This window comes from Solea senegalensis, linkage group LG6, assembly GCF_019176455.1.
Source record: "Solea senegalensis isolate Sse05_10M linkage group LG6, IFAPA_SoseM_1, whole genome shotgun sequence".
In the NCBI taxonomy this organism is placed as follows: domain Eukaryota; kingdom Metazoa; phylum Chordata; class Actinopteri; order Pleuronectiformes; family Soleidae; genus Solea; species Solea senegalensis.
The window spans coordinates 5,131,412-5,158,348 of NC_058026.1; the positions used below are offsets into that span (position 1 = coordinate 5,131,412).

At 41.6% G+C, this 26,937-nt stretch overlaps 2 protein-coding genes and 1 long non-coding RNA gene across 4 annotated transcripts; 2 read left to right on the forward strand and 1 right to left on the reverse strand.

Moving 5' to 3' along the window:
• Positions 1-596: 596 nt before the first annotated feature.
• LOC122771159 (ADP-ribosylation factor-binding protein GGA1-like) lies at positions 597-9,821 on the reverse strand. The gene is made up of 17 exons (XM_044028542.1): positions 9,764-9,821; positions 8,233-8,317; positions 8,022-8,097; positions 7,797-7,895; positions 7,393-7,516; positions 6,970-7,070; positions 6,699-6,779; positions 6,407-6,544; positions 6,230-6,311; positions 5,611-5,721; positions 5,345-5,491; positions 4,229-4,272; positions 3,926-4,119; positions 3,366-3,646; positions 3,097-3,266; positions 2,473-2,583; positions 597-2,132 (listed from the first exon to the last, which is right to left on the reverse strand). The coding sequence occupies exons 1-17, from the start codon at positions 9,807-9,809 to the stop codon at positions 2,022-2,024; spliced, it is 2,001 nt and encodes a 666-aa protein (XP_043884477.1). The 5' UTR covers positions 9,810-9,821; the 3' UTR covers positions 597-2,021.
• On the forward strand, positions 2,574-4,730 carry LOC122771164. Its single transcript, XR_006360584.1, has 3 exons — positions 2,574-2,611; positions 3,086-3,211; positions 3,385-4,730. It is a non-coding gene; the product is annotated as an uncharacterized LOC122771164 (long non-coding RNA).
• Positions 9,822-9,913: 92 nt separating the features above from the next.
• Positions 9,914-26,565, forward strand: micall1a (MICAL-like 1a). Of its 2 annotated transcripts, none has more exons than XM_044028285.1 (16): positions 9,914-10,870; positions 14,265-14,313; positions 17,601-17,742; positions 17,990-18,090; positions 19,216-19,355; positions 20,127-20,737; positions 20,831-20,891; positions 21,088-21,512; positions 22,345-22,730; positions 22,805-22,939; positions 23,041-23,167; positions 23,309-23,399; positions 24,813-24,886; positions 25,528-25,642; positions 25,728-25,774; positions 25,855-26,565. In XM_044028285.1, exons 1-16 carry the CDS (start codon positions 10,725-10,727, stop codon positions 25,986-25,988), a joined length of 2,784 nt encoding a protein of 927 aa, XP_043884220.1. In that variant the 5' UTR covers positions 9,914-10,724; the 3' UTR covers positions 25,989-26,565. The 2 variants fall into 2 exon arrangements, with proteins under 2 accessions (XP_043884220.1, XP_043884222.1); XM_044028287.1 differs by having other exon boundaries at positions 22,387-22,730.
• Positions 26,566-26,937: the final 372 nt, after the last annotated feature.

Genomic DNA, 26,937 nt, shown 5'->3' on the forward strand with positions numbered 1-26,937 from the left:
ATACGGTGCATCTGTCTAAAATGAATCCAGTAACTTGTTTCTCGTTTTCCCTCAAGTCATCTATCGTGTTGCTCCTTTATGTCAAAAAGAAGTAACACGTGAGGCCAGACTGAATGAAATTTAGAATCCTCCCACATGTGCTTCCTTTAGCAATGATAATAGAAAAATGAATGCATACCCCCTCACTGCATAGTTAACTGTAATCATGCTGGGAGCACAGATGTTCATTATTTACAATCTGATCAGGAAACTCATTATTGCTCTTCTGCCAGCTCTGCTGCACATCACTAAGTAACTGTATTGGTACATAAAACGAGTGTTGATTGATGGCACTGTGCTTATGGTATAACACTGGCATCACATGATAAATAATGTGTCATTATGTCAAGTCTTAAATTCATCCCTTATGGTAAAAAACCCCAAAAACATCTGTATTATAGATACAAACATTTGGAGAGTTACACATTTTATAATCTTACTACCTTCACTTTTTTTGTTTTGCTTGGCTGCTTGATTGTGAGCAGCATAACTCGGAGAGTAAAGGACGGTTTGGAACGAAGATTTATCGGGATGTAAGTTATGATCCAAAGAAGAAATGAGTAGATTTTGTTTTTATCTTGCAAGATCTGGGAGTGAACGACAGAGCAGCAAACAAACGAGGAGACAGTGAAAAGGAATGTTTTCATGTGCAAACTTTAAACAAAAAAAACAAGTGCATATTTGAGTCAAAAAGAAAATCTCCAAATCAACATCCTGAGTGAAACGTAATTTTGGACACGTGTGACATTCCCGTGTGTTGTGTATACATATAACAGAGAAAAGTGCAGAAATAAAAAATTAACTTTTTTTTTCTTTTACAGGGGGGAGGAGGATGTGAATGGAGGAGAATGTGTACCCTCCCTTCCTTCACGGACCTTTTACACAGAATATACTTTTCATTAGTGTCCTGATATACGCCAATGTCGATGCTTAATGAGACATGGAGACACCGTTCATGTTGCTGCGGTGGGAAAAAACTGCCACAATTTAGACAACGACCCAACTGTCTTCATTCCAAACAAAGTATATTAAAAACAAGACAATACTTAAAAAATATGAACTGATCCCATTCGTGTTACGGTCATTTACAGCATTTCATAGTAATTCCTCATTCTCTGCTCTGTGCTACAGATGAGTGACAGATGCAGCTGTTAAGTAAAAGCTTTTTCTCATTTACAGGAGTTACAGTAAGGTGAACACAATACTATCATCTGATCCGTCCACTGCTACACCTGCAAACACTGTGGTAGTGCTGAAACTGGGAGAACATTCATTTTTATAGGAAACTGAAACTACAGTTATGATGGTGATTTATTTATGGATTGAATATAAGTTTTTTGCCTTCTGGTTAATCATCATTATTATTATTATCATTATCATTACTAATAAAATACCACTTAAAGCCATTCTTTCATTTAGAGTTGAACAGAGAATCAGTATTAATGACTCCAACGGCAGACATACAAGTTTGTGAAAATACTCTGAACATTTTAAATTCCAGGTCAGGTCTGCATCAGACAGAGTGTCAGGGTGTTATGATTAAAAAAAAACAGACGTAATGTTTGACACCAGCCGCCACGTGTAGCTCACATGACACAGGATGAGATAAATGAGATAAATGCACATACATTCTGTTCATTGAAAAGGATCAACTTGTTTTTCCCAGAAGTCACTGAGTCAATGTTTCTGACAGTTTGCTGTTACACACGTCTGCACTGATTGACAGGAGAGGAGAGGCTACATAACACAGGAACATGGAGATGACGGAGTAAAGACAGGAAGGCTGTGAAGGAAGGCACAAGAAGAAGATGGCTCCCATAGCCATTCTCACGTCAGTTTGGCTGGAAACCAAAAGTTTCAAAGTGTTAAATAAAAGAAAGAAAAAAGAGGCCACGTGGCCTCTGCCAGTGATGAGGGACAACTTTGTAACATAAATCTAAACGGAAGCAGCAGATCTGATGAGAGGGAAGCGGTCCGTCTCACTAAAGGTTCCCCCATGTGTTTGGAGGGGGAAACTGGTCCACGTCGCCAGATTCGTCATGAGATTTCTCCCCCAGGTTGAACGTGAGTTTGAACCGCAGACGCACCTTTTCCTGAAACAGAAAAACAAACAAAACACAAACATCAGTCTCAGTCTAATGTATCAGCGGCAGTGACGGGACAAGACGAGCTCCTCTGTAAACAAACAATGTCTGTTTACATTCAGCGTTTTGAGTGTTTATGTGTTTCCCTCGACATGAAATGTATATTTTGGGTTGTGCGTTGTTTGCATCCATATACGCTCACTAGCCGCCTTGATTGCCTCGTAAATGGTGTTGCCTTGTGCTTATTCATACGATCACTCAAGGTCTTTTTTTAGCTATGTGCAGACACATAGCTAGTTAAATACGATGACACACTCTGTGGAGATTTATTGTGCCGGACAAAGATTACCTTCTGTGGGTTAGCCAGTAACAGGATCTGTGTGACAGCAGCTGGAGGCAGGATGGGATTGAAGGCCGGGAGCTCAGTACTGGAGGGAGGCTGCAGCTTCACTTTCATCACCTAGGCAACGCAACGTGGACACGTCCATGTAGGTTATAGCAGATTATAACAACACTATATGGCACTATAAACCTGTCGAATGACAAGTTTTGGAAAAATGACACAGGGAAAGATCGTGTGAATGAAAACAAGTTCAATTTAGCCTGGTTTCATGTCTACAGGTTGACCTCTGAACTTTTATTGTAGCAGTTAAATTAAAGCAGAGCAGCTGTGTTTTAAAAGCACTGTGTTATTGTTGCTGTCAGGCATATCTAGAGAATAATTGATTCACTTGAAAGAAAAGGTAGTAGTATGGATGTAGCCGCAGACTAGGATCAGATTTCCACCACACTGGAAATGATATTGGGGTCTGTGATGTGTTAGAGAGGTGTCAGCAGGTCTCTCTTAATATTCTCACATAACTACTGTGGGTTACATACCATTACAGGCGATTAGGTGCAATTTACAGATTGATTTCAGGCTGAGAATCATGTAGCGTGAACTCAGCTTTACTTGTACACAGCTTTAACTAACCTTGGGCACAGCTGCCTGAAAGCGGATGTTGGTGGCGGGAGTTGGGGCCGAGGAAAGCATGGAGATGATGACTACCAGCACATCCGGCCGTGACGGAGGACAGTCCCGGGCAAAGGTAAACAACACCCGGAGACTGTGTTTATCAAACACAGTCACTGGTAACAGGCTACCTGTAAAACATGACGTGTTGAGAGAGAACTGCAGCTACAACCAACAGAAACACAGCATCACTTTTTGATTCTGCTGTTATTTTTTAATCTGGTGCTTACTGGGTTTGATTGATTCCAGAGGCACGGTGACTTCAGCCAGAGAGATGGTGTCGTACAGGTCGGCTGCAGGGGTCAAGCTCTTCTCCACAGCTGTGAGACTGAGGTTAGACAGGAGGAGAGCGTCGGGCTGCTCCGATTGGACGGGGAGACTGGACGTTAGCCCTGGAGTGGTGGGAGAGGACGTGGTGTTTGGAAGAGGCCTAGGGCTGCTCTTGCCGTTACTGCTGGACTTGGTCTGGAGATCCCGTAAAGTGACTCTGGAATGAGGTTGGTTCTTATCCCTGAGTGTAGAACATGTAAATCCACTGTCAGTGGGACCCAAGTTTCATTACACCTCAGTGTTGTGAGATGTTAGTATATTTATCTTTTGACATAAACACTTCCATATTTACTTCTATTAGACACGAGCAATGGTAAATATAGTGCATTCGTAGTCTTGAAGACCACTCAAAACATGGTGTTAACGAGCAACGAGCGGAACCAGGAATCAAACCCACAACCGCTCTACCACTGAGCTACTATCACCCCAAGCCTAACATCTTCCCGTGACTGGCTCTTACCATTTGACCTGCTGACACTCTGGAGGTAAAGACTGCTGCAGCAATGTTTTCCCCAGCAAATCCAGTTCTTCCATGGCTTTAGGAGGAGCAGTGGAGCCCCCTGTTGGTGGAGCCTGCTGCTGTAGTTGTACCATAGCTGGTAGCAGCACCGCAGCCGCTACAGGCGGAGCAGACGAGTCTGTGCTATCAGAGGTCTGAGAAAACAAACGGAGGGTCAGAGTTTGTGCATCAGGACTGGACAGGGGAGGAGATGATGTTGGGTAAACTGACTTTAATGTGAGCGCAAGTTATCTTCAAGTTTACCTGGAATGAGTTCTGGGAGTTGTAGTTTTCGGTTACATTCAGTCCTAAGAAAACAAAAACAATGGAAAATGTTGATAATGTTTGGTTCCAGGTTTTGATAATTAAAACATTAACGTGGGAGCCAGTATTGAGCTAATTTAGTTTAGTTTAGTAAGGTTCAGAGTTAAATATTCTTGCAAGGAAAGGAACGTGGCTTTGTGTACCTTTTGATGTTCCTTATTAGATAAAGGGACACTGATATATTTGAAGGCTATGATAGATAGAGGGATTGTGACGGGAAAATATCTAGAGGTTTTGTAGGTTGACGTGTCTGTAAGAAGCTGTGCTAGGTTTGGTGTAAAAAGGTTTCTTCACCGTTAGGTCATGCTATGTTACGTTATGGTACGTTATATTACTGTTAAATCAATAGATCGTCATTCGTGTGTTGATCCGAAAGAAGCTTGGACATGGATGGAAACGTAACTTGGATGTATGGCAAGTGGAAATAAATGTGCAAACCCTTCACATGACTCTTTCTTGTCTTGGTGATTGAAGAATTGAAATGGTACCTACGAGTCAAGCCCATAGGAACCTGCCAACCACTTTCGGTGGCTTTGGAATGAAGTGTACGTTGTTCAAAAAAGATTTTCAACATATCCTTAAGGCAATATGAATATTTAAAATGATATACTTCTTATGTTTTCTTATGCTTCATCCTTGAGCTGAAATATTACCAGCCCTGACTGATATAGTGGTAGTGCAGGGGCGGGAAGGGACAAGAAGTGGAATCTGAATGACTGGGTTTGTGGAGCAGTTGGCTGATTGTGTGAACTCATCTGACAATGGTTTGGATGTAATGGACATCTAATATTTAAAAGTTACACTGCAGTTTTAAGTATTAACAGGTTGGGAATGTGTCTTTGCTTTGTTGTGGTGTGTTCTGCCTCTGAGGACGGTAGGATTTAGTCAGCAAGCCAACAGGCGGGCTACACCACAGCCAGAGGAAACAAGATTTAACTATGCTGTGCTGGCTCGGTTGTGTTAATACTGCTGACTCGACCTTTTAAATCTTGTTAAAATGTTCAACAGATGTGTTCCAAGAGCCACATGAATCCGTGAGCTATGACCTGTGCTTACCCAGAGACATGAGTTCATCATCCAGGAGGTTGATACCCGTGTTCTGAGTCAGGGACTGGAGGTTGGAGGGCTCTGGGTCGGATGGTGCCGTGTTGGCTGACGTGTTCAGCCCCATCAGGTCTACGAGTGCTGAGCTACTGGTGCTGCCTGATTTGGACAGAAAATACACATATGTGGTCTCTGTGGTCTTACGGTCAACTGAACTATAGACTAAACCACATCTGTAGATGCAGATGGAAGCCAGATCTTGCCGACATTACACCTACCTGGTTGTGAGGGCAGGGTAGTGCCATCTTTTGGTACCTCCTCCCCCTTTACCAGTTGTCTGTACAGATTGATGACCTGTGTCAGGCTGTCATTGGCTTGTAAGATGTCCGCTGTAAGCAGAAAAATAATTAGCAGCATCAAAGGCACACCATGTTCAGGCAGCAAGAAAAAATCTTTTGCACATTCAGATTTATTGAGATTGGTTTTGAAAGAAATCCATATTTGGAGGTGGTTTGAGAATGTGTCTCAGTCTGAATGCTCTGGCTGCTCAAATCAGATTTCATATCTTTTGCATCGCTCTTAATGCAACACACGATGATGATGACATCAAAACTGGTGAAATATACCAGTCTCCAAAATTGCACAAGAAAAACTGGGTGATTGTTTGGAGATTATGCACCTCCACTTTGCCTGCATGAAAGCCACTTCAAAATAAATTTGATAACTTGCAAAATAGTAGCGTCGAACAATGTTTGCCAGAGAAAAATCTAATTTGAGAAAAGAAAAATCTGATTTTCCTAATTTTCCATTTTTTCTAGTCATGCCCAGTTGGGAACTACTATGGAAAAAAGAAATTTTGTTCCACCTCATATTACACCACTTACTTTCCCTACTTACCCAGAGCTTCATCATTATCCTCTGTGTCACTGGCTAATCGAAACAGCGTGGGCCTCATCTTTTCACAACGCTGGTACAGATCCTGAAATTAGAACCATGTCAAAACCCTAAACTCTCCCATTTATTGAGCGGTCCCAGGTGGATTATGAGACTTTTAACAAGCCGAGTTGTGCTGACCTTAATGAGATCCTGGTTGCTCTGGGAGCTGCTCTCTTTGCTATAGCCTTCCAGCAGCTGGCTCAGCAGGTTGACACTTTCCTTCACCTCCTGGATGGCGTTCACTCGCTTTGATACTTTCTCCACTCGCTTTTGATCCTAGGAAAGAAAAAAAAGAAAACAAGAGACTCTCACAATGCCCAAGATCATTTGAAATCCTCACATGTAAAAAAAAGAGCATTATTGCACATTTTTACACTGCATTTGTAGAAAAGGTTAAGGTTATATTACAATTTAAGATTTAACTACTCACTTCCTGGACCATTTCCTTGATGAGCTTGTTTGCTGCTCTTAGATCTTCTGGGTGAGTGCTGTTCAATAAGCGGGACAACGTCTACCAAAACAGGATAGGACAGAAGAGGAAGCCAATTAATAAACCAGTGGTCCCTCAACAATTTTCACAGGAGCCTGAATCATCAATGATCAGATGGGTTAAGATTTCCGTCGATCCATGAATCAGGAATGTCTTTTGTCAACCAGTTTGGTGTGGTCGTTGCACCTTCATCGTCACTCATACTTCATACCTTGGATTTCTCCTCATCCTCAAAGATGGCACTTTTGGATCTGAGTGGAGGGGTTGGGAGGGGCCTGTCATCAGGAAGCAGAGTGTCCTGCTTGACAATGCCTGGAAGAGAACAAGGACAGCTGTTAACCATGCACGTCAAAAACACAGCTCCCGCCTTTCATGCATTCACACTGCGTACGGCCCTCGGTGACAGACTCTACGTCACTGTGAGTAAAACTGTCATACACAAAAGGTATGATATTTATACTGCACTTAGTTTATAAAAGAAGATACTTAAATAATAAAAAAGAATAAGTAAACCACTTTATTGTGGTTATATTGAATAGTGAACCATGTACAAACTGCAACCATTATTAGTAAGGTTAAAAATCTTCCTTTAGCTTGATGCTTAATCATGTCCTAAAACATCTTGAGCACTCACCCTGTTTTTTCAGCATCTGATAAGCGTCTGCTATCTTGGTCTCATCTGGAAGTCTCACCGTCCAGGTGTACATCATCTCTAGCACCTTCTTCTTCACCACCTCTGGAGCACGGGCACCTAAATACTGCAAGGTGTAAAAATGCATTCATTCTATTTGTCTATTCCTGGAAATGGAACAGATTTGATCTGAATTTTGTATGATTTACAACTCTAGTAGACAGGGGCCACAGATGGAGCTGAACGGGCAGCTTAAATATTGTGGATTTTTAATGCCTAATTCTGCAAGGAAAGTCTATGTGATCAAGAATGTAGTTGCTGCGTACTCAAGAGTGAAAAAACTCCTACATAACCCAAGGCTACAGATGTAGCCAAACTGGTACAACAGCAACAAGAACAATCCTTACCTTTGGTGAAACCACTTTAATGAGCTCATTAAGAAAGCGGAACTTCCCCACTTCACTATGGAAACGTTTTCCACAGTTCTTCATGCATGTCTCAAGAACCTGAAAAAAGGTTCAGGTTAGCTGGATTTTACATTTCAGACACAGATACAATTATGGCATGTGACATGTGACTTTGAGCTTATTAGCCACAAATCCAACCCTAACCCACTGGTGAACAAGACTTACCATGAGTGCTTGCATAGCCTCCCACTCCTGAGGAGACTGGATCTTGTGAGCCAGAAGTCTGGTCGCAAGCTGTGGACTGATGGATGAAAACAGACTTTAAATTGTACTTTACTGACTAACAAAAAAAGTGTCAATAGCAATGAAGAAAAAAACAATCAGGTCAAAAATACACAAATCATTTGTGATTATATCACCACCATCATCATCTCACCCTTCTGGTTCATTGTTGAGCTGATCACAAAATCCCTTGATATTGTCCCAGTCATTCTCCTTATTCAGGGGGTTTGTGGCCTTGTCTGTGTGAGAGAAAACAAAAGGTGATGCATTTCATTTCTGTTTGTTAATGTTAATGTTTTATGTTGTATGTGCTACAGACAACGTCACACAGCAACATTCTTTATTCTGCATCGTAAGGCATGATTAAATAACAAGCAATGATAAAAACGATTAAAGAACAATTACACTATGTAAACAGTGCAAGTGCAAACTAGAGAATGCACACCAGTGCCAGTCTACTACCCTGTCTTGTACGGTTAACTTCATAAATGTAATTACAAAATTCCCCAGGTAATCTCTAGAAATGTTAATCAAAATCGGTCCATAACTTTTTAAGTTATACATCCCAGTGTTCAGCTGCTAACACAGACAGACAAATAAACAAGCAAACACATTTAAAAACACAGCCTCCTTGATGGAGGTATTAAATCAGTACAAGCTCTACAGATATATGATCATAAACCTATCTCTGCACAGACAGACATTTAAAGCATTTCTTGACAATTGTCCACCAACCTGCCTGAAACTGTTTTAAATGATTATGTTTGTGTATGCTTTTGTTTTGATCGATTGTATGCATAAGGTATGTTGGTATTTTTGCACATTTAAGTGTGGCAGTGTGACTTGACAAAACACCAGCATGAGGGTGAATTTCAATATTTTAAAAGAAAAAAGTTACAATATTTTTTTCTAATGATTCAGATAGGTGAGGCCTGTTACACCACTGAGACTAGCAACACCAGACAGTGAGATATTTCACAACCACATTTTACAAGCATAAAGGTTGAGGATAAACTACCAGGGATTGCTAGAAGAGAATAGAATAGAATATGATAGAATAGAATAGAATGGAATAGGACTTCAAGAGAAGTTTGTAGTGTACCAGCAAGGTAAAACGAGTAAAATAAGAGACAAGTCATCAAGACAAGATACCATACAAACTATAATCACTGTAGCTGCAGTTATAGCCTCTGATTGTTTGCAGTATGCACACTGTCATCTGTTCTCTGTTCTGGGGCAGACTGAGAGAAAGATGTTTGTACTTGGAAGAAAACGTGGGGCTGAATCATAAGGTTTTAGCAGAAGTGATGGTTCCTGCTTTGATTCAGCTGACACGTCTTTGGTTGACAGCTAACTGACGAACTGGCTGTGTTAGCATTCAGGAATGCTTTACTGGGAAGTTCAAATGTACATGACACGATACTATAACACCGTCAGACTCAAACTGTTAACATTAAACGTCATGTACGCTGAAAACGTGAGCTCAACATTGATTCATTAATATGATTTTGTTCCATAAACGTCAGCAGCACTTTCTTGATTTTGGTGACATTTGCTCTTTTGACTCCACCATTCACACGGGGAGGGGGCGAGTATTCAACCCGAAAATAAAACTCGCCCTCCGTTAACTGTGCCTCGGCTATGTCTTACATATAAACCTGTTATTATAATGAATGTTGACTTACTGATTCGCGACTGCAGGCTAACCTCATCTGGAGGCGCCGCCGCCATCTTTCGGGAATAAACAAGTGGTCACAGTATCGCGAGATATCTGTGGCTTATCGCGTGAACGGCGTTGTGGCTCTGCACCGCCCCCATGTGGACATGGAGAGAAAAACAGCGTGACACTATTGCAATAGAGGAGCAGACCATGGAGAGCAGACAGTGCAGGTTGTCAGCTGCCAGTGTCTTCACTGACTGAAGCTAGCATGGCTTAACACCCGCCGGCGGCGACAGGCTACCTTCATTCACATTACCTCTTTGCTGTGTTTTTTTCTAAACGCATGTGTCGCAAAGAAGAGGGCACCGAGAGACGAGGGCACCGTGAGTAGTACGTATTGCAGCGTTGATTTTATTACAGTGTTCTCTTGCAGTCACTGCACCAGTGTTGTTTGTCCACACCTCAAGAGGGAAACTATCTACGCTGCCTCGACTGAAAAGAACACACCTTCGCCCAGAAGCAGTCACATCTGCACACAGAAGCTAACAGCGGGATAGTTAGCTAAGTTGGTTGCGTTAAACGAACTTTGTTGGTACTGTAATTTAACTCAACTGTGGATACCAGGCGTATTTAAACAGGGGGATACTTTCTGACCAAAGATACTGCAAATCTAAGTGATTCGCTGTGTGGAGAACTCCGAGCAGCCAGTAGATAAACTGCGGTATGATGCTTTGTGTTCATACAGTGCAAAAGTTAGCTAACGTCTAGCTAGCAAGCAGCTGCACTAGTCTAAACGTGACTCACTGGCGGTGGATGATGAATGTAACGTATCGCAACATCGGGTGTTGCCTGGCCGTCCCTCCTCCAACTGGAACACCGGTGATGACTCGCCCGTGACAGAAGAAAACATCTAATATCGTCTCCTGCTGTCACGTCTGTGGGGAAAATCTAGAAAGCATCGACTGTATTTGACAGCCAACGACAGTATGATGGGATCCCTGAGGGCTCTCCAGGAGTGGTGTCGGATACAGTGTGAACATTATGACGATGTGGAAGTAAAGGACATGTCCTCGTCCTTCAGGGACGGTTTGGCATTCTGTGCCATCATTCATCGTTACAGACCAGATCTCATGTAAGTAACTTGAAGATTAACGATGTTACTGTGATACTGTTTCATTGTTTTGTTCCATGGTTTTTGGTGCAACCAGACAGTGTTGTCTTTAGATCTGAATTCAAATACGGAGTGTAACTTTACAGTACAATAGCAGTATGGTAATTGCAATTTTATGTTAGTACCATCTTATTTCTATAGTGATTATGAAGTAATCACGGTAAAGACAATGGGAAGTGTGTGTGGTACACAAGGGTGGATGAGTTTAAACTTCATAATATGGGAATAATAATCAAATATTTTCATGTGAAGGTACTGCATCGATAGTAATTCTCATAACAAGGCAATTATCGGGATATAACTTTGGAAATAACATGGTATTACTGCAATATTATCTCCTAATCATGATTACCATTGTTGTAAATGCCAATATGGAAGATGCATTAGAAGAAGTATAGCCTTACCATAATATTATCTTTCTATTCCAAAATAATGAAGGTAAAATCCTACAGCACCCATTAAAAAGTACACTTTTAATACAGTTTAAGTGGGGAGTTTCCACACTGATGTTGGTGGCATTTAATAATGTTTCTGTGTATGTGTAATACACAGCAAAATAATATTTTATGAACATTGTACAGGGAGACAGAGGTCAGTGTCCTGTAATAAACCCAGGCTGACAAGTCATACCCTGTCTGTAACAACAGGCCACTCCTCTTTGCATTTTACACCCACACACAAAAACTGTACAGAAGCCACCACAAAACACAGCAGCCCTCTCAGTGGTGTTTAAAGTGACATATTTCAGGGTCAAGGAAGTGGTTACTGTGCATTGTTATGTAGACAACAACAGCCGAACAAATGTCAAGAATTCTGAGCTTACAAGTCACTCCACTGATTGGTGAGCCTTTGCCCAATCACAGTGAAAATAAGAAACATAGCATGTGCTATTATTCAGTGACAGGTTGTCTGTGTCTTTGAAAAAGTCCTTCTCCCAGATGTGAAAAGATGAGTAGGTGAATAGTTTGATTTGAATAGTAGTATTTGATAGTTTGAGTTTCCTTTATTGTAGTGTGACCACAAACATACACAAAAACCCTAAGAGTCACATGACTCACAATGGAAACCCACGTATCTTGTGTTGCATAAAGTGGCTGTAACATTGCCCTGTGTGTTGTCAGCATCATGATTAGTTCTTTGATTCTGACAGGAACACGTAGGTGACCTTTGCTGTTGTAGGAGGATTGTGTGAAATCATCCAGTAAATGATATGCTTGTGCAGGTTTATGCCGGTGATGGTGCAGACCTTTGTGTGTAAATTTGACTGTGCTTGGATGTTAGCAGAGCACTCACTGGAGCAGTTACTGAAGGACAAGTCAGTGAAGTGGAATCCATGTGCATACACACCACAGTGGTAAAGCTCTAAGCAGGGCAGTGGAAAAAATGCTTAACTTTAAAGTGCTGCCTCCCCAATTTGTGCCCCAGCATGGCTCCCTGTGTAGCTGCAGTTGCCCAGTGGAAGAGCTCTGATGCAGGCAGACAGTCTGTCAGATGAATATGCAGCTGAGACCTCTGCCTGTCAAACTGGATTTACCTCTTACACTGGCCCAGGCCCATGTGGAGCCACCCTGCACTCTGCAGCCAGTTATGGCCAGGAAATGGCCTCATCTCACTTTTCAACTGTCATTTAGTCACTCTCTTGAGACTGGAGTAGATATGGCTTCATCATCCATAACCCAGTTTGACAAAATGACAAAATTGTTTTTAAATCCAATTTTTTTCATATAGAGCCTCTGATTGATTCATTTCATCACATTGCATAGTAGACTTTTTGTGTCATTTATGACACTGCCTGTTATTATGTATTCATAAGCTTAATTTTTTACTGTCACACTATAATTTACATCAATGCTCCAGCACAGACTTGTCCAAATGACTAAACTATATTTAGCAGATGTACCGGTTCACCTGGATTTTATTTGATCACGTTTATTAAAAGCATGTCTGTCACACATGGTGCAAATACACACAGACATCGCACTCCTCAGAAGTCGTCTTTTCCAAAAATAAACTTTGGAGTGAGACTCACAAATTCAGATCCCACACAGCACTCCCATTATAAGTGCCAGTGTTGTCTGGCACTTTGTCTCCATTGAGGCTTGAATATTGGAACTTCCAGCAACAGTTTTGACAGTATGTTGCCACTAGTCCATCTGGCTGTGTTGGCAGAACGGACACAATGGACTTGTTTTGACATGATCTTGATATTAGAGCTGCTGCTCAGTGTGTTTGTGACCATGGGAACAAGATTAGAGAGAACAGAGGTCACTTTGTGCCGCTCCAACACGGAGCTCATTCATGGGATTTTGGCCTTCCTCAGAGTTCCACATGGTCTCCACAAGCTCTCACCAGGGTTAGTTGTGTTTTTCTCCCCTGCACCGTTGCCTTGCTCCTAGACGTTAACGTCAACATGAAATTAACTTGTGCACACGACCACACGGAACACCTCAGACATTTTCCAGCTTTACTGCAGGATGTTTACTGGTGAGAGCTCTGGCTGTAGTTCCACACTCCAGGCGTTTCAAAGAAGAACCTTGTAATTACCAGCCCATCGCTCTTGTTGAGTGCAGTCACATCTTTCCTTTTGCCCTGGCAGTTGTTCATATCATACATCATTTGTGTTTGCTTTGTAACCAGTTGTCTACAAAGGTAGCGGGGAAGCTGAACTGCTCACCAGTTCTGCTTCTCTCACTGTCAAGCCAATAATAGCTGTTAGATGGTTCATAACATATGTGAAAGGAGGTCAGCAAACTAAATACAGTACTGTCCTGGGTCAGCATGGCTTTATAATGTTACATACTGTACTGACTTGCATTTGCTGCAAGTTACAGTATATATATATACAATGACTGGTTACTTGATTACATACACAGGACATCAAATAGGTTGACACGAGTGGCACCCAGTGTTCTGCTATGCTCTAGCTGCTTCAGGGTTCCACATGATGTTCTTTCAGAGATGGTCTTCAGCATACCTTGGTTTTCCATAATTGCCATGTGAGTTACTTTTGTGAGCTACAGATGAGGTTTTATCTTTTCAAACCAGTCTGGTCATTCTCCTCTGGTGAAAATCCCAGCAGATCAGCAGTTTCTGAAATACTCGCACCAACAACCATGTCTGATTCAGTGTCACTTAAATCACATTTTTAAAGCTCTATTTGAACTTCAAACGGGCATCTTGACAACATCTACATACCTTAAATGCTTTGAGCTGCTGCCATCGAACTGTATGACAAGATATCTGCGTTAGCAGGCAGTTAAAAAGGTCTACCTAATAAAGTGGCTGTGATTTTTAAGTGTTCTTTGAACCCAATTTTCTTTAGAATTCTGACATTTATTCTCTCTTGTCCTTTCAGAGACTTTGGTTCGCTGTCCAAAGAAAATGTATACGAGAACAACCGCCTGGTGAGTCACTTTTACAGCTGTATGATTTAAGGATTGGACTCTTTATGATATTGTGTTTGTAGTAAAGTCAGAGTGGAGGTTAGCTGTTGGCAGGAGAGTTGGATTAATCCCCTGAGATCTATTAGGTATCACTTAGCTTATTCAATTCAATTCAATTCAATTTTATTTGTATAGCGCCAAATCATAACATACATTATCTCAATGCACTGTACATAGACAACATCAAGGAGAGCAGAGAACCCCACACAATGAGCAAGCACTAGGCATCAGTGGAGAGAAAAAACTCCCTCTTAACAGGAAGAAACCTCTGACAGAACCAGGCTCAGAGATGTGCAGTCATCTGCCTCGACCGGTTGGGGTGAAAGGAAAATGGGGGACAGCGGAGAGGTGGGGGAGAGAAAGGACAAGAGGGAGATTAGGTAGAGACAGAGGAGAGAGAGAGACCAGGAGCAGATACACAACAACTGTATCAAAGTTACAAGTTTATACAGTCAATGATATCGATTTTTAATTCTAGCACAATAATAATGGTGATGATATGGGTAGCCTTGAAAACTGGATCTTGATCCCGCAACGTGCAAGATGAAAATACACAGAGAGAGAGAGAGAGAGGGAAGGAAGGAAAGACACAAACTAGGGAGAGAAAGAGACAAGGTTACTGACATATAAAAAGTCATAATCATACCCTGAGTGTGAGAGAGTGAATGTGCGTGCACCACAGGAAAATCCCCCAGCAGTCTAGTTCTATAGCAGCATAACTAAGAGATGGTCCAGGTTTCCCTGAACCAGCTCTTACTATAAGCTTTATCAAAAAGGAAAGTTTTAAGTCTAACTTTAAATACAGAGAGAGTGTCCGCCTCCCGAACTATCATTGGAAGCTGGTTCCACAGGAGAGGAGCCTGGTAACTGAAGGCTCTGCCTCCCATTCTACTCTTACAGACTCTGGGAACCACAAGTAAACCTGTATTTTGTGACCTAAGTGGTCTGTTAGGGTGATAGGGTAAGACTAGGTCTTTCAGGTATGAAGGGGCCTGACCATTAAGTGCTTTGTACGTGAGGAGGAGGATTTTAAATTTAATTCTAAACTGTACGGGGAGCCAGTGTAGAGAAGCTAACACTGGAGTTATATGGTCTCTCTTTCTAGTTCCTGTCAGAACTCATGCTGCAGCATTTTGAATTAACTGAAGGGTTCTAACAGACTTGTTGGAACATCCTGATAATAAGGAGTAAGCTTATGGTTTAATTTAGCCATACCATTATTAAGCTTCATATCATGCAGTCACTGAGGGCGTATTCACTGTATTTTTGACTGTGTGGAGAAAAGTGTTACTTAATCTCGATGGAGTGTGATGAGGCAAAGGGGGGATAACCAGAGCATCTGGCATGTAAGCAGAATAGGAAAAAAAAAAACTACTAAAATCAATGACGTAAGCCTGCTGAGAAGATTTTAGTTGTAGCAGTGCTGAATTTCCAAGTCAAATTAACTTTTTTTAATCATATTTTCCATGTTGTGTTTCTTCACATGATTTGTTGGCCAGAAGAATTTTCATCGATGAAATGGGAGTGACCTCATTTTCAGTCTGAGCTAAAGTTTGGCAGCTCATTCCTGCTGTTTACATCTTTTTGATCATCCTGCAGCTTTTAGTGAAAGTGGGGCAGCTGGTGGGAAACCCAGACATAAATGACTGGTGTACTGGCTGGCCTAAACTCCAATGAATAATCAAGAACTGATAATGTACATTCATAGACTGTGTCTTCTTGTTTTAAGTGATGCACAGGAAGCTGGACCACAGATGACCCTGGTAGCAGGTAGCTGACAGGGTGTACTCTGCTTGTTGCAATAATGAAATCCTTTTAACAGGAAAACTTTTTCTACCTTTTCTACTTCTCACTTTCCTGAGGAACGTTTGTGATAAAGCACGGCAGATATGAGTGTACACCAGTGTGACTGACAGCTGGTGTGGTCCAGTAGCAGCTTGGTTTGCATCTGCATCTATTTTTATAAACAGACTGTGGTTAGGTGTTATCATTTTGGATGAGGTCACATATTGCTCCATTCAACCTGCCTCACTCAGAGTGAAAGAACTTAAAATGTCATCCTGGCTTGAACTGCAACTCACCACCAAACTGCTTGGTGTTGTTAGTGTAGAGCAAGTATTATTTTTCACTTAATTAAGTAGTAGATACAATTAGTTTAAAACTACGAAGAAGGAACGAACTTCAGTTGTCAAGTGTTATTTGTACGACACAGCAGTACAATGCATTTTGATGAATGGAGGTTTGATTCCAGTGTTTACTGGTTTTTCTTTACTTACATTGTTTTTTGCTGAATCATATCAGTGTTGAGGGTCTGCCAAGGATTGTAGCCATGCTCTCATGTAATCTTACCCACTCTTTCATGTCTCCAGTGGAATTTTTCATTAGAGTGATGGTTATCCTCAAAGGAAAGTGTTAACACCACCCAGGGCATCAAAGTATCGGCTGGTTGGTGGGCTTTGGCAAGCACATTGTTTGGTCTCACACACATACACACACACACACACACACACACATGCAACAGAAGCATTGTTCTGTCTTTTGGTTTCTGTCCATTTCCATGGAGACAAATAACCCGATTTCTGTAAATGCCCATATTTAAGATTAAGTTTAATTGATCTATTTTGCCGTTTACTTCTAAAAATGAGAACCTGCTTTCTCGGTTTGATATGTAGCTGCGTACAGTTTCGGTTTTGTGTGATATCTTTGAGATGTGTTATTCTCCTGCTACCAGCACACTGATAAAATAGATGGAATTTTGTTTGTGTTGCTCAATGCAATGTGAGTAATGTGTGTAAAAACACACTGTCAACATTCTCCAGTGTGAGTGATCCATACCACTGAGTGAGAAACACTGACTTGAAAGGTTAAAGGTCCAGTCTGTAATTTGTGACATCTAATAATGGTGCAACAAGTGGAGGACTTCATTGGTTGTTATTTTTCTTTGTTTGTGTAGTAAGCTGCTGGTTTAAAATGTTTTCATTTGTCCAGGCCCTTGTCTAAAGTACATATAAAAGACTTATTCTAAGGCTTCAAGAGCCAAACAAGTGAGGATACAATTAAAACAAAACATATTTATTGGTGGTATTCAATCTCTGCAGATGCTTTTTCTATTAAAAGATGTTTTTCATGAATTCATAATCTCTCTAACTTTAAATATTATTTAATTATTGGTGCACTCTTCCTCCTGCCGTCATTTTCCTCTTTGAACCCCACCTTATCCTCCTCTCTCTTTTGTTGCCTTAATATAGGCATTTGAAGTGGCTGAGACCCAGCTGGGGATTCCCGCCCTGTTGGACCCAGAGGACATGGTGTCTATGAAAGTGCCTGACCGGCTCAGCGTCATTACCTATGTCTCCCAGTATTACAACTTCTTCAACAACAAGTCTTATGGTTTGTTTGTTTGCACTGCCAAAAAAGAAAAAAGATGTTATTTAATACCTAATATCACCATTTTACCTTTTGACTATATAAAGGAACACAATTTTAATGTTTTCTCACCCATAACGTCACAGCATTGTGAACTATTAACCCCACAGCACATTTTACATGGAACAACTTCACTTCATGGGTGTGACACCAGCTTACATAATGTGTCCATGCCATTAACTGATGACTTCCTTTACTTCCTCTCTCACAGCAAACCCACCTTGCATGAAGAGGCCGAGTGCTGCCGGTCATAATGAGCCAGTCCAGAAAAAGCCCCTGACCCCTTTGGAAGACAAAGAGGTCGAGTCTGAGGTAAGAACAAAACTTGGCACCAGGAGAGGACGTAGGGACGAGCAGGATATACGTACATTCATGCACGTGGGGGTCTGGTAAATTTTTGGGCCATGATGAGCCCTAACAAGCTGTATTTTTAAAGTAATGTAGTTTGTAACCCACATTATTATTGTATTGGTCGAAAAAAGTGCTACAAGTTTCTTTTGGATAAGCACACTGAAACCATATTTGGTCATATATTGTTGTGTCTTGTAAAATCTAAGCATCATTCTGCATGTGCTCTTTTGGGGGCCTTATCTCATCAGATATGTACAATACAAATCCCATCTTAGTACAACAATGTACAATATCCACAGATGTATTTTTTTGTGTTACTTCCTGGAGTGGGCTTTGTGTTGCACAGCGGGGGGGGAGAACAAAGCGGCAGAGGTAGAACGAGTCTATAAAGAGAGCCTCTGTATCCTGTCTCTTTTCTTTCGCATGCCTTCAACTTCTTACCTCCATCTCCATACTTCCATGTACTGCCATCCTTCCTCACCCCTCGACAGATGGAAATCCATTCCACTCCCTCCTCTTCCTGTTCTTCCTGCTCCTCACATTTGACCCCCCCTTCACTCTCTTATCCTGAGCTTAGGCAGTAGGACAGGGTGGGAGTCAGCTAGGAGGTAAAAGCCAAACAGTTATGTCAGTTTACATATTTTTAAAAGAACATTTTGATATAAAAAAAAACAACTAACTATACTATCCTAACACAGAGTGCCATGTTATGCTGCTTCTAACCCCTTCAACATAGCATTAAAAACTATTTATCAGTCCCAAATGTGTGACTCACTGAGCAACTAACCCAAGCTGTTTGGATTTTTTCTTTTAATATTAAAACTTTTTTATTATCCTGATATACATTTTCGCATGAAACAACTGGTATAGTGAATGCAGTAGTGAACCTCGTGAGTCGACTAACTGTAGACGCAGAAACTGAGCAGACGTAGTTAGCTTGACAAAACAAACAATTCCAGATCCTCAAATCCTGACTCCATGTTTGATCTCCCACCTCCCTCATTACTCTCCATCTTCCTCCCCCTTCCCCTTGATGTCTCCGCCCTGTCCCTTCTGTGCAATCAACCCTGTGGTCACTTACAATAGCCAAGCCCACTGGCACAGATCGACGCAGCAGCGGTCAGACGCAGCACGCTCAGCAGCACCTGTGCCGCCTGCCAGAAGCACGTCCACCTGGTGCAGAGGTTTCTGGTGGACGGCAAGCTCTACCATCGCAACTGCTTCAGGTGAATTCCGCAGCGACAAAAATTGAAGTGAAAGTGTTTTATGGACCTTATTTAGCACCGAGAGTATTTCGATCAGTGCAATGAACATTATACTCCTTATTTTCCTCGTTAGAATCCTTAAGATATATTATTATTAATAAGATATTCCTGCAATCTCAACAAATCTTTCGATCAACTGCTGTATCTATGCAGTATACAGTGCAACCACATTGTTTAAGGGTGCATTCACACCAGCCCTTCTAAATCGAATCCTTGGAAAGTCCGGTTCGTTTGGGTCTAGCGGACGATTAGGTGTGAAAACGGCCTTAATGAACAACGGCCCTGTTCATGATCCATCAGTTGAATGCTCATAACTCCACTCAGACAAACTCAGATTCACACATGTAAGAAATGATAAGTGAACTACATCTCTACATTGGTTCTCAACTGACTTACCTGGTTAAATAAGGGTAAAATAAATAAAATCTACATACTTGCCTTGTTTTCTGTCTTGTCTAGGGCATCATTTTGGCAAATTCAAACTCAGGTTTCTGAAAAGATCACTGTGATATACAGTATAATGTCAAAAATAACCATAATAATGTTGAAAAAGGAACAAAATTAACAAATATCTCTTCATCTTTTTTACATGTCAATAATAGATAGTATTTTGTTTTCTTATTTATTAATAATCATCTTTTATTGATTATTCTTTTTTAAGTATATCAATTATCCACTATCCATATAACCCATTGAAGACCTCACTCTCCTCTTGTGTCATTGTCGTCTCAGGTGCACAGAGTGTCACAGCACTTTGCTCCCTGGATCGTACAAACTGGGGAGCGACTCTGGAACGCTGGTCTGCACACATCACCTTTCAAGGCGTGCTTTAGCTAATCAAAATGGCCGACCAGATCTTAGCAAGAAACCCGAGGTAGCTCAGTCTGCCAGAGTTGGTCGCAGCCCCACTCCTCACACCTCGCTCTCTCAAAAGGACCAGACTAAGACTCCATCCCCATCGGGCCGAACAGATTACGGTGACATGCCTTCAAGTGACTCTTCCTCAGTCAGTCCTGTTGCAGCAAATACAGCAGATGCTTTGGAACAAGCAAAAGACTTGGACAGTAGTGAACCAGCAGAGGAGACGCCGCGTTCTTCTTCTCCTCCCAATCCTTTTGACGAGAGCGACGAAGAGGACGACGAGGGAGAGAAGATCGAAGACTCTCAGGCACCAGCGACACATACACCCAATGGGGATCTTCCTTCTACGCCTGTCAGTCATAATGAAGGCCTCACTCGGCCTGTGCCAGTGCCAGCACCGCGCAGAGTTTCTGAACCCACTCCTCCTCCTCGCCCTGCCCCGAGGGTTCGGCTACACCGGACAACAGACAGTCTTGCTGTCGGTGTGTGTGTGTGTTCATCGTCTCACATCATCTATTGTAGACATAAAAATCGTTTGATACTGATCTTCTAATTTGTTTTCCCTGAAATCACAGGTGGCAATCTGAAGCCTCCAACTCCTCCCAAACCTCGAGAAAGATCACTGTCTCCTGGAAGGTAGATCATTCTCTGTTAAACGCCTCTTTTCCTTTCTGTGGCCACCATTTCGTCTACGCGCCTCGTATCATCGTGATTATCTTGTAACGGCATGTACTGTGGCTGTTTGCTTGTCCGTGCCTCTGTTTGGCGATGCTGTTGGTGTCTTCCCCACCATGACCCCTCCATTCCTTTTCTGTGTGTCTTCACTGTCCAGCCTGTCCAGTGGCACTCATAAACCCAAAGACCCACCTTGGCTCGCCCTGGTTCAGTCAGAATCCAGGAAGAAGAAAGCCCCTCCCCCTCCCGGCTTGGCAACACCTCCCAATATAGGCTCTCTGTCCTCTCTCAAAGGGGAAGGCTCCAGACCCAGTACACCCAATCCACCCGCCAACCCTTTTGAGGATGATGATGACGACGAAATTAACGAAGGAGAGGAGGAAGAGGGGGCTGAAGGCGGTGAGATTCCAGCCACACTGGCGGTGAGTCACCCATGGTACAGCATCACGCGTGCAGCAGACACAACAGGTGATGACACTCCCCCTAGTGGAGGAAGCTCATCCTGCTCTGCCAGCCCCAGGAGTGCGAGGAGCAAGAAACGCCCAGCACCCCGAGCACCGCAGCCACCTGCTGGGAGCCAAGGTCAGTTTGATCAGAACATCACAAACATCTTTAACACAAGTGAGAAATTCAAACCAATCACTGGACAGAATTTAAAGTGTGACACCACCTTTTACTTAAGCAATGTTATTAATCTGCAGAAATGGGAATTGTTGCAGTTCAATATTTTCCCTCATTTTAAAATGGTGACATTTAAAGGTTCAGCGTGTAAGAGTTAGGGACATCTAGTGGTGAGACTGCAGATTGTAGCCACACATACACACAAACTACGATGGCCTTTATATACCAGAAAGAATGTAGTTCAGTTGCATTGTCTTCACTGGCTTGTTTGTTCTTTTTGGCTGCTGTGGAAACATCACGGCACAAGGTGGCGGCCTCTATAAAGCAAGGCCTTTGTCTAAAGTGAAAAGGATTATTCAGTTTTAGAGGTTTTTTTTTTTAAGAATTAAGACAAGTTCTCTGATTGTTCTGCTTCTTAAAGTTGAATTAAAAAAAATAAAATTGGAGATATCTGAGAACATCATCATCTCAACTTTTGCAAAACACTGATCACCGAACAAACAACAAGTACTCAATTAATTGAGAGAATAATCAACAAATTAATCGATTATGAGAATAAACGTGAGTTTATATTACATTATTATTTCTTTTTGTAAACTCTCCTAAATGTTACATACTGGACCTTTTTAAGTGATGAAGGAAAAAGTATGTTAATAAGCACTAAATGAATATTGTATATAGGTGTTCATTGTTTTTTTTGTCCCCTCATCCTTTCTCTCTTTTAAAACTTTGATTTCCGTTTCACATCTGCCCTCCTTGCTTTCTGTTTGAACTGAATATTTTCTCCTTTTAGTTCTTCCATACTCTCAGCCCTCCTCTTGCTCTCCCTCTCCAGCACTCAGCATAGATAGTCTGTCCTCAGGCTCAGACCACAGCTCCTCCCATCCCCCCTTGGGTGGCAGTACCAGCAGCGACCAAGAACACGCCTTCACCAAAAGTGTCTCGGAGCCTTCCATCTGTTCACCATGCGACTCCACAGCCTTGCCTTCCTCTTCCTCAAACGAGCCTCATCTTTCCCCCAGCCCATTTCCTTCTCCGATGTCAGCAAATGCCAGCTCAGCCCCGGCCACCCCACAGACCAGTCGCAGTTCAGGAACTAAAGGGGCCGGAACCCCTCCACCTCGACCCCCAGTGAACCCAAGCCCTCTGGCCTCAGGGGCAACACAGTCGCACAACAAGGTAAAAGCACTGCTTCCAAATAAAGCAATGCAAAACCAAAACACACTTATAAATCCACTGTGCTCTCATTTTAGCGGATCTGCAAGGAGAACCCGTTCAACAGGAAAGCTTCTCCCTCACCGGCTAAGTCTAAAACCAAACCACCCAAAGGCTCACGTCCTGCCAGACCCCCGGCGCCTGGTCATGGCTTCCCACTGATCAAACGCAAGGTATAAAAAGTAAAGACTTGATATAAACCTGCTCAGAAATGACAGTTCTGTGTCAAAAACAGAAGAAGTAAATGGCCCACTTCACTCAAACCTCCCTCCAGGTGCAGTCGGATCAGTTCATTCCCGTGGAGGACATCCATGGTGAGATGATTCAGCTGGAGAAGCAGCTGGATGAGATGGAGCACAGAGGAGTGGAGTTGGAGACGAAGCTGAGAGACAACCCCAACGGTATCGTACTGCAATATTTTGAAATCAGTTCCTTTATTTCCCTCGTGCTTTTACCCCCAAAAGTGTTTTAGTAACTGAAACACTAGGTTTGCAGAAAAGGAGGATAAATAGAAATCTATCATCACTCTGTTTTGATCACAGATGAGGACGAGGAGCGACTGTTGGTGGACTGGTTCACGCTGATCCATGAGAAACACCTTCTAGTCCGACGAGAAGCAGAGCTGGTTTACACGTAAGATGTTTTGAATTGACCGCAGTGCTCATCGGTCATATAACCAAGACAACTATTGGTATTCTAAAGGTCCAGTGTGTAACGCTTAGGAGGGTTTATTGGAATAAATTGAATAAATAAAGTGTCTTTTGTATAAACGTATAATTGCTTTAAAATTAAAACTATTTTGGTTTTCATTAGCTTTCTGATATGTGAAGGCCACCGTAAGAAGGATGGATGGACCTTTACGTTCTGCAGCTAAAGCAGATTTTTACCGATTTCTTTAAGTCAGGAGGCACTTAAATGTGCTTTATTTGTGAGTAAGAATGGATAAGGTTGTAATAACTAACCTTATTGATCACACTCCTCCTTGTGAGTGAGACAGTGAAACATGTTTACCTGACACATGGTGATTATATTGGAAAAGCTGGTGGGGAAAAAAAAAACCTGGCAGATGATTTAACGGATCGTGTGTCAATCACAAGTGCCGAGAACAAAAACTGCCTTATGTCTTAAGAAACGTATACAGTGCTGTTCTTTGTTCTTCTTTTCAATAAAAGAAACAAGTGATGCTTTAGCACAGGACTGTGGAGAGACCAAAAAATATTTATATATCCTAAAGAATCTAATTAGAATATAATCGTTTATGTTGTTCCCTTTGTGCGGAATAACAATGCTTCTTAAAATGATGAGTCCACTGCAGCCCGACATGAACAAACTTCTTTAAGACAAGAACTAGATCCTTGTATCTCACTAGTGTAGTGTCAGTGATATTAGCTGTGAATTTTCATGTACACTTCAAGTTCTGATTGCAGGTATGGAATGTGATGAAGACACCTTACAAAAAAAATAAAGTTTTGTGACTGAAACAGACAATGTCAAGTTGTTTGTTACCTGTGTTTAACCTAAAATAATGGTTAATTATTGCTTGTGTCTTAATATGATACAATATGTGTTTGAAAAGGTTTGGGCACCCTGCTTTAGCAGCATCTATGCTCACCTCTTCAGGAGTCACTGTCACTACCAGATCTTTACCAGAAACATGATTTTGTTCTATGCATGCGTGAAAGTGAAGCCATTTCCTGGCACAGTTGTGGTTGCAACTCGCCCTGAGTTGTTTTGACAGGAAGTAGCTACACTTCTTATTATTAATAAAAAAAAAATCATTTTTATTTATTCATTTATTTACTTACTTATTTATTCATTTACTTACTTACTTATTTATTCATTTATTGGTTCCTTTTTCAAAACACAAGTTCAACTCAAAAGTCATAGTTAAACAGCAGTAATATGCAGAGGGTTAAGGGTTAGTGTTTCCAAATCTTAAGTCTTTATTTCAGTTTATATTGTCTCTGTTCTTGCAGAAAGCAGATTAAAAGTATTAGGATACTGATGTCTAACACTGTTTGTTTGTTTGTTTGTTGCTGACTGTAGAGCCAAGCAGCAGAACCTGGAGGAGAGGCAAGCTGATGTGGAGTACGAGCTGAGGTGTCTTCTCAACAAACCAGGTGTGTTTACCTTTATACAATTACATGTAGTACCTGATGTGTTGTATGTCATGTTACCAAGCAAAAATAAAAACTGCCAGTGCCAGTGCCAGTCACTTCACCTTACACACATCCTCACTGATACATTAACCCTTCAGTGACCACTCTGTCGTCACCAGCAGGATTTGGCATGCGTTCTTCTCATTACTGTTACCGTCATAACCGTAACTCCTGACAGATATCAAAAGTGAAAGTTATCTTGGAAAAAGAGGCAGAAAAAACATTTCTATAGCCATAAAATCAGATTTAATCCATGCGGCCTGATTATCATGATGGTCATAAGAGGGTTAAAGAGACTGTAATTCAGTCTCACCTTTTGTCCTGTAAATGTGGCAGAATTGGCAATTAAGTTGACTTTGTCTTCTTCCAAAGACAAATATCTTACCCCCTCCTCCCCTGCATGATCTCCTTCTGCACTTGGACCCACACTCTCACCCTCTGTCAGTCCTAGTGGATTTCTTTACAAGACTTCTTGTGTTCTATGTAGCTTATGCTTTGGATAATAGTGTCTGCTAAATACTTAAAAGTAAATATTCTTATTTTATTTTATTGTAATATTTGTCACGCAACACATAATTCATCGTCTTCATTTTCTTCCTCAGAGAAAGACTGGACAGAGGAGGACAAAAGCCGGGAGCAGGAGTTGATGGCTGAGCTGGTGACCATCATTGAGCAGCGCAACCAAATCGTCAATAACATGGACCAGGACAGGCAGAGGTAATCAGTAACTGCCAGTGACTCATCATGTAGTGAACAGGTGATGTTTGCAGCTGCCTGTGATCTAACAGTCATTCTGTCACAGGGAGGAAGAGGAGGACAAAATCGTGGAAGCCATGCTTAAGAAGAAAGGTAGGAAGACGTTTCATTTGCAGTGGGAGGAAGATTCTGCAGATGTAAAGTTCACTTCCCTTTCTTTTGTTCCCTGTTAGATTTCCACAAGGAGCCAGAGAGCGACCAGCACAAGAAGAAAGGGACAAAGTTCAAACCCATGAAGGCGCTGAAGAGGCTGAGCCACAAGGGCGAACCAGGAAATAGCCACAGCCCTCGCAAGGAGAAAAGCTGAAGGACACACACTCGCATCCTCCTGCTCCTCCTGCAAGAGGACATCAGACTGTTTTAACCAGATTAAACAAAAGAATGAAACTGGATGTGAGGAAAAGAAATCCACCAGGTGACAAAGATGACATTGAAGTGTCCTCTAACTGCGTTATTATATTAATGACTTTTACGTAAAAGCCAGAGCCCGCTACCCTGCTCACCTCACAAAAAAATGAATATTTTTTGTTGCCTTTGTTTTTAAAACAGACATTATTAAAAAAGAAAAACTCAAGTGCTTTAAGAGCTCACAGCTCGCAGACCTTTCAAGCTAGTGACGTATATCGTTGTTTTCATCACTATCCCTGCACAGCTGCGCTGCTCTTTTTATTGAGGGACAACAGTGGTGTGATTGATTGATTGATTGATTGATTAATTCACCTTTAATGAAGTCGATTGAATGCTGATTTATCTCTGTCATCCGTGACTTTTTAGTGTTTTTTTTTTTTTATTCTTGTCCTTATTACACACAGTCAGCCTTCAAAGCACAAGTGGTGGATACTGTAATTGTTATTATCGATAAATCTATCTATTGATTTCTCAAATAATTGGCTGTTTTGTTCATAAAAAAAGTCAACAAATGATGAATAATGATGAACTTCTTGTTTTGTCCAGATACCAAAGAGGGTTTAGTGTCGTAAAGGAGCAAAGAAACAAGAAAATATTCACATTTAAGAGGCTGAAATTACAGAATTAATAAAAAAAAAACGTCATCAACGAATGGATTCATTGATGATGAAAATAGTTCTCATTTTGTCGTAGAACAATAATTGAGCCTTTAGAGGTTTTTATGTTACATCTGGTTTGAGCCTGTGGTACTAGTATTTTTTAATAGATGAATCCTGCATTCAAATTTGCAACATCCACCCTTGAAATGTCATCAGCGATGGTTACCTAAGCTCTTTTAGCTGCTATAT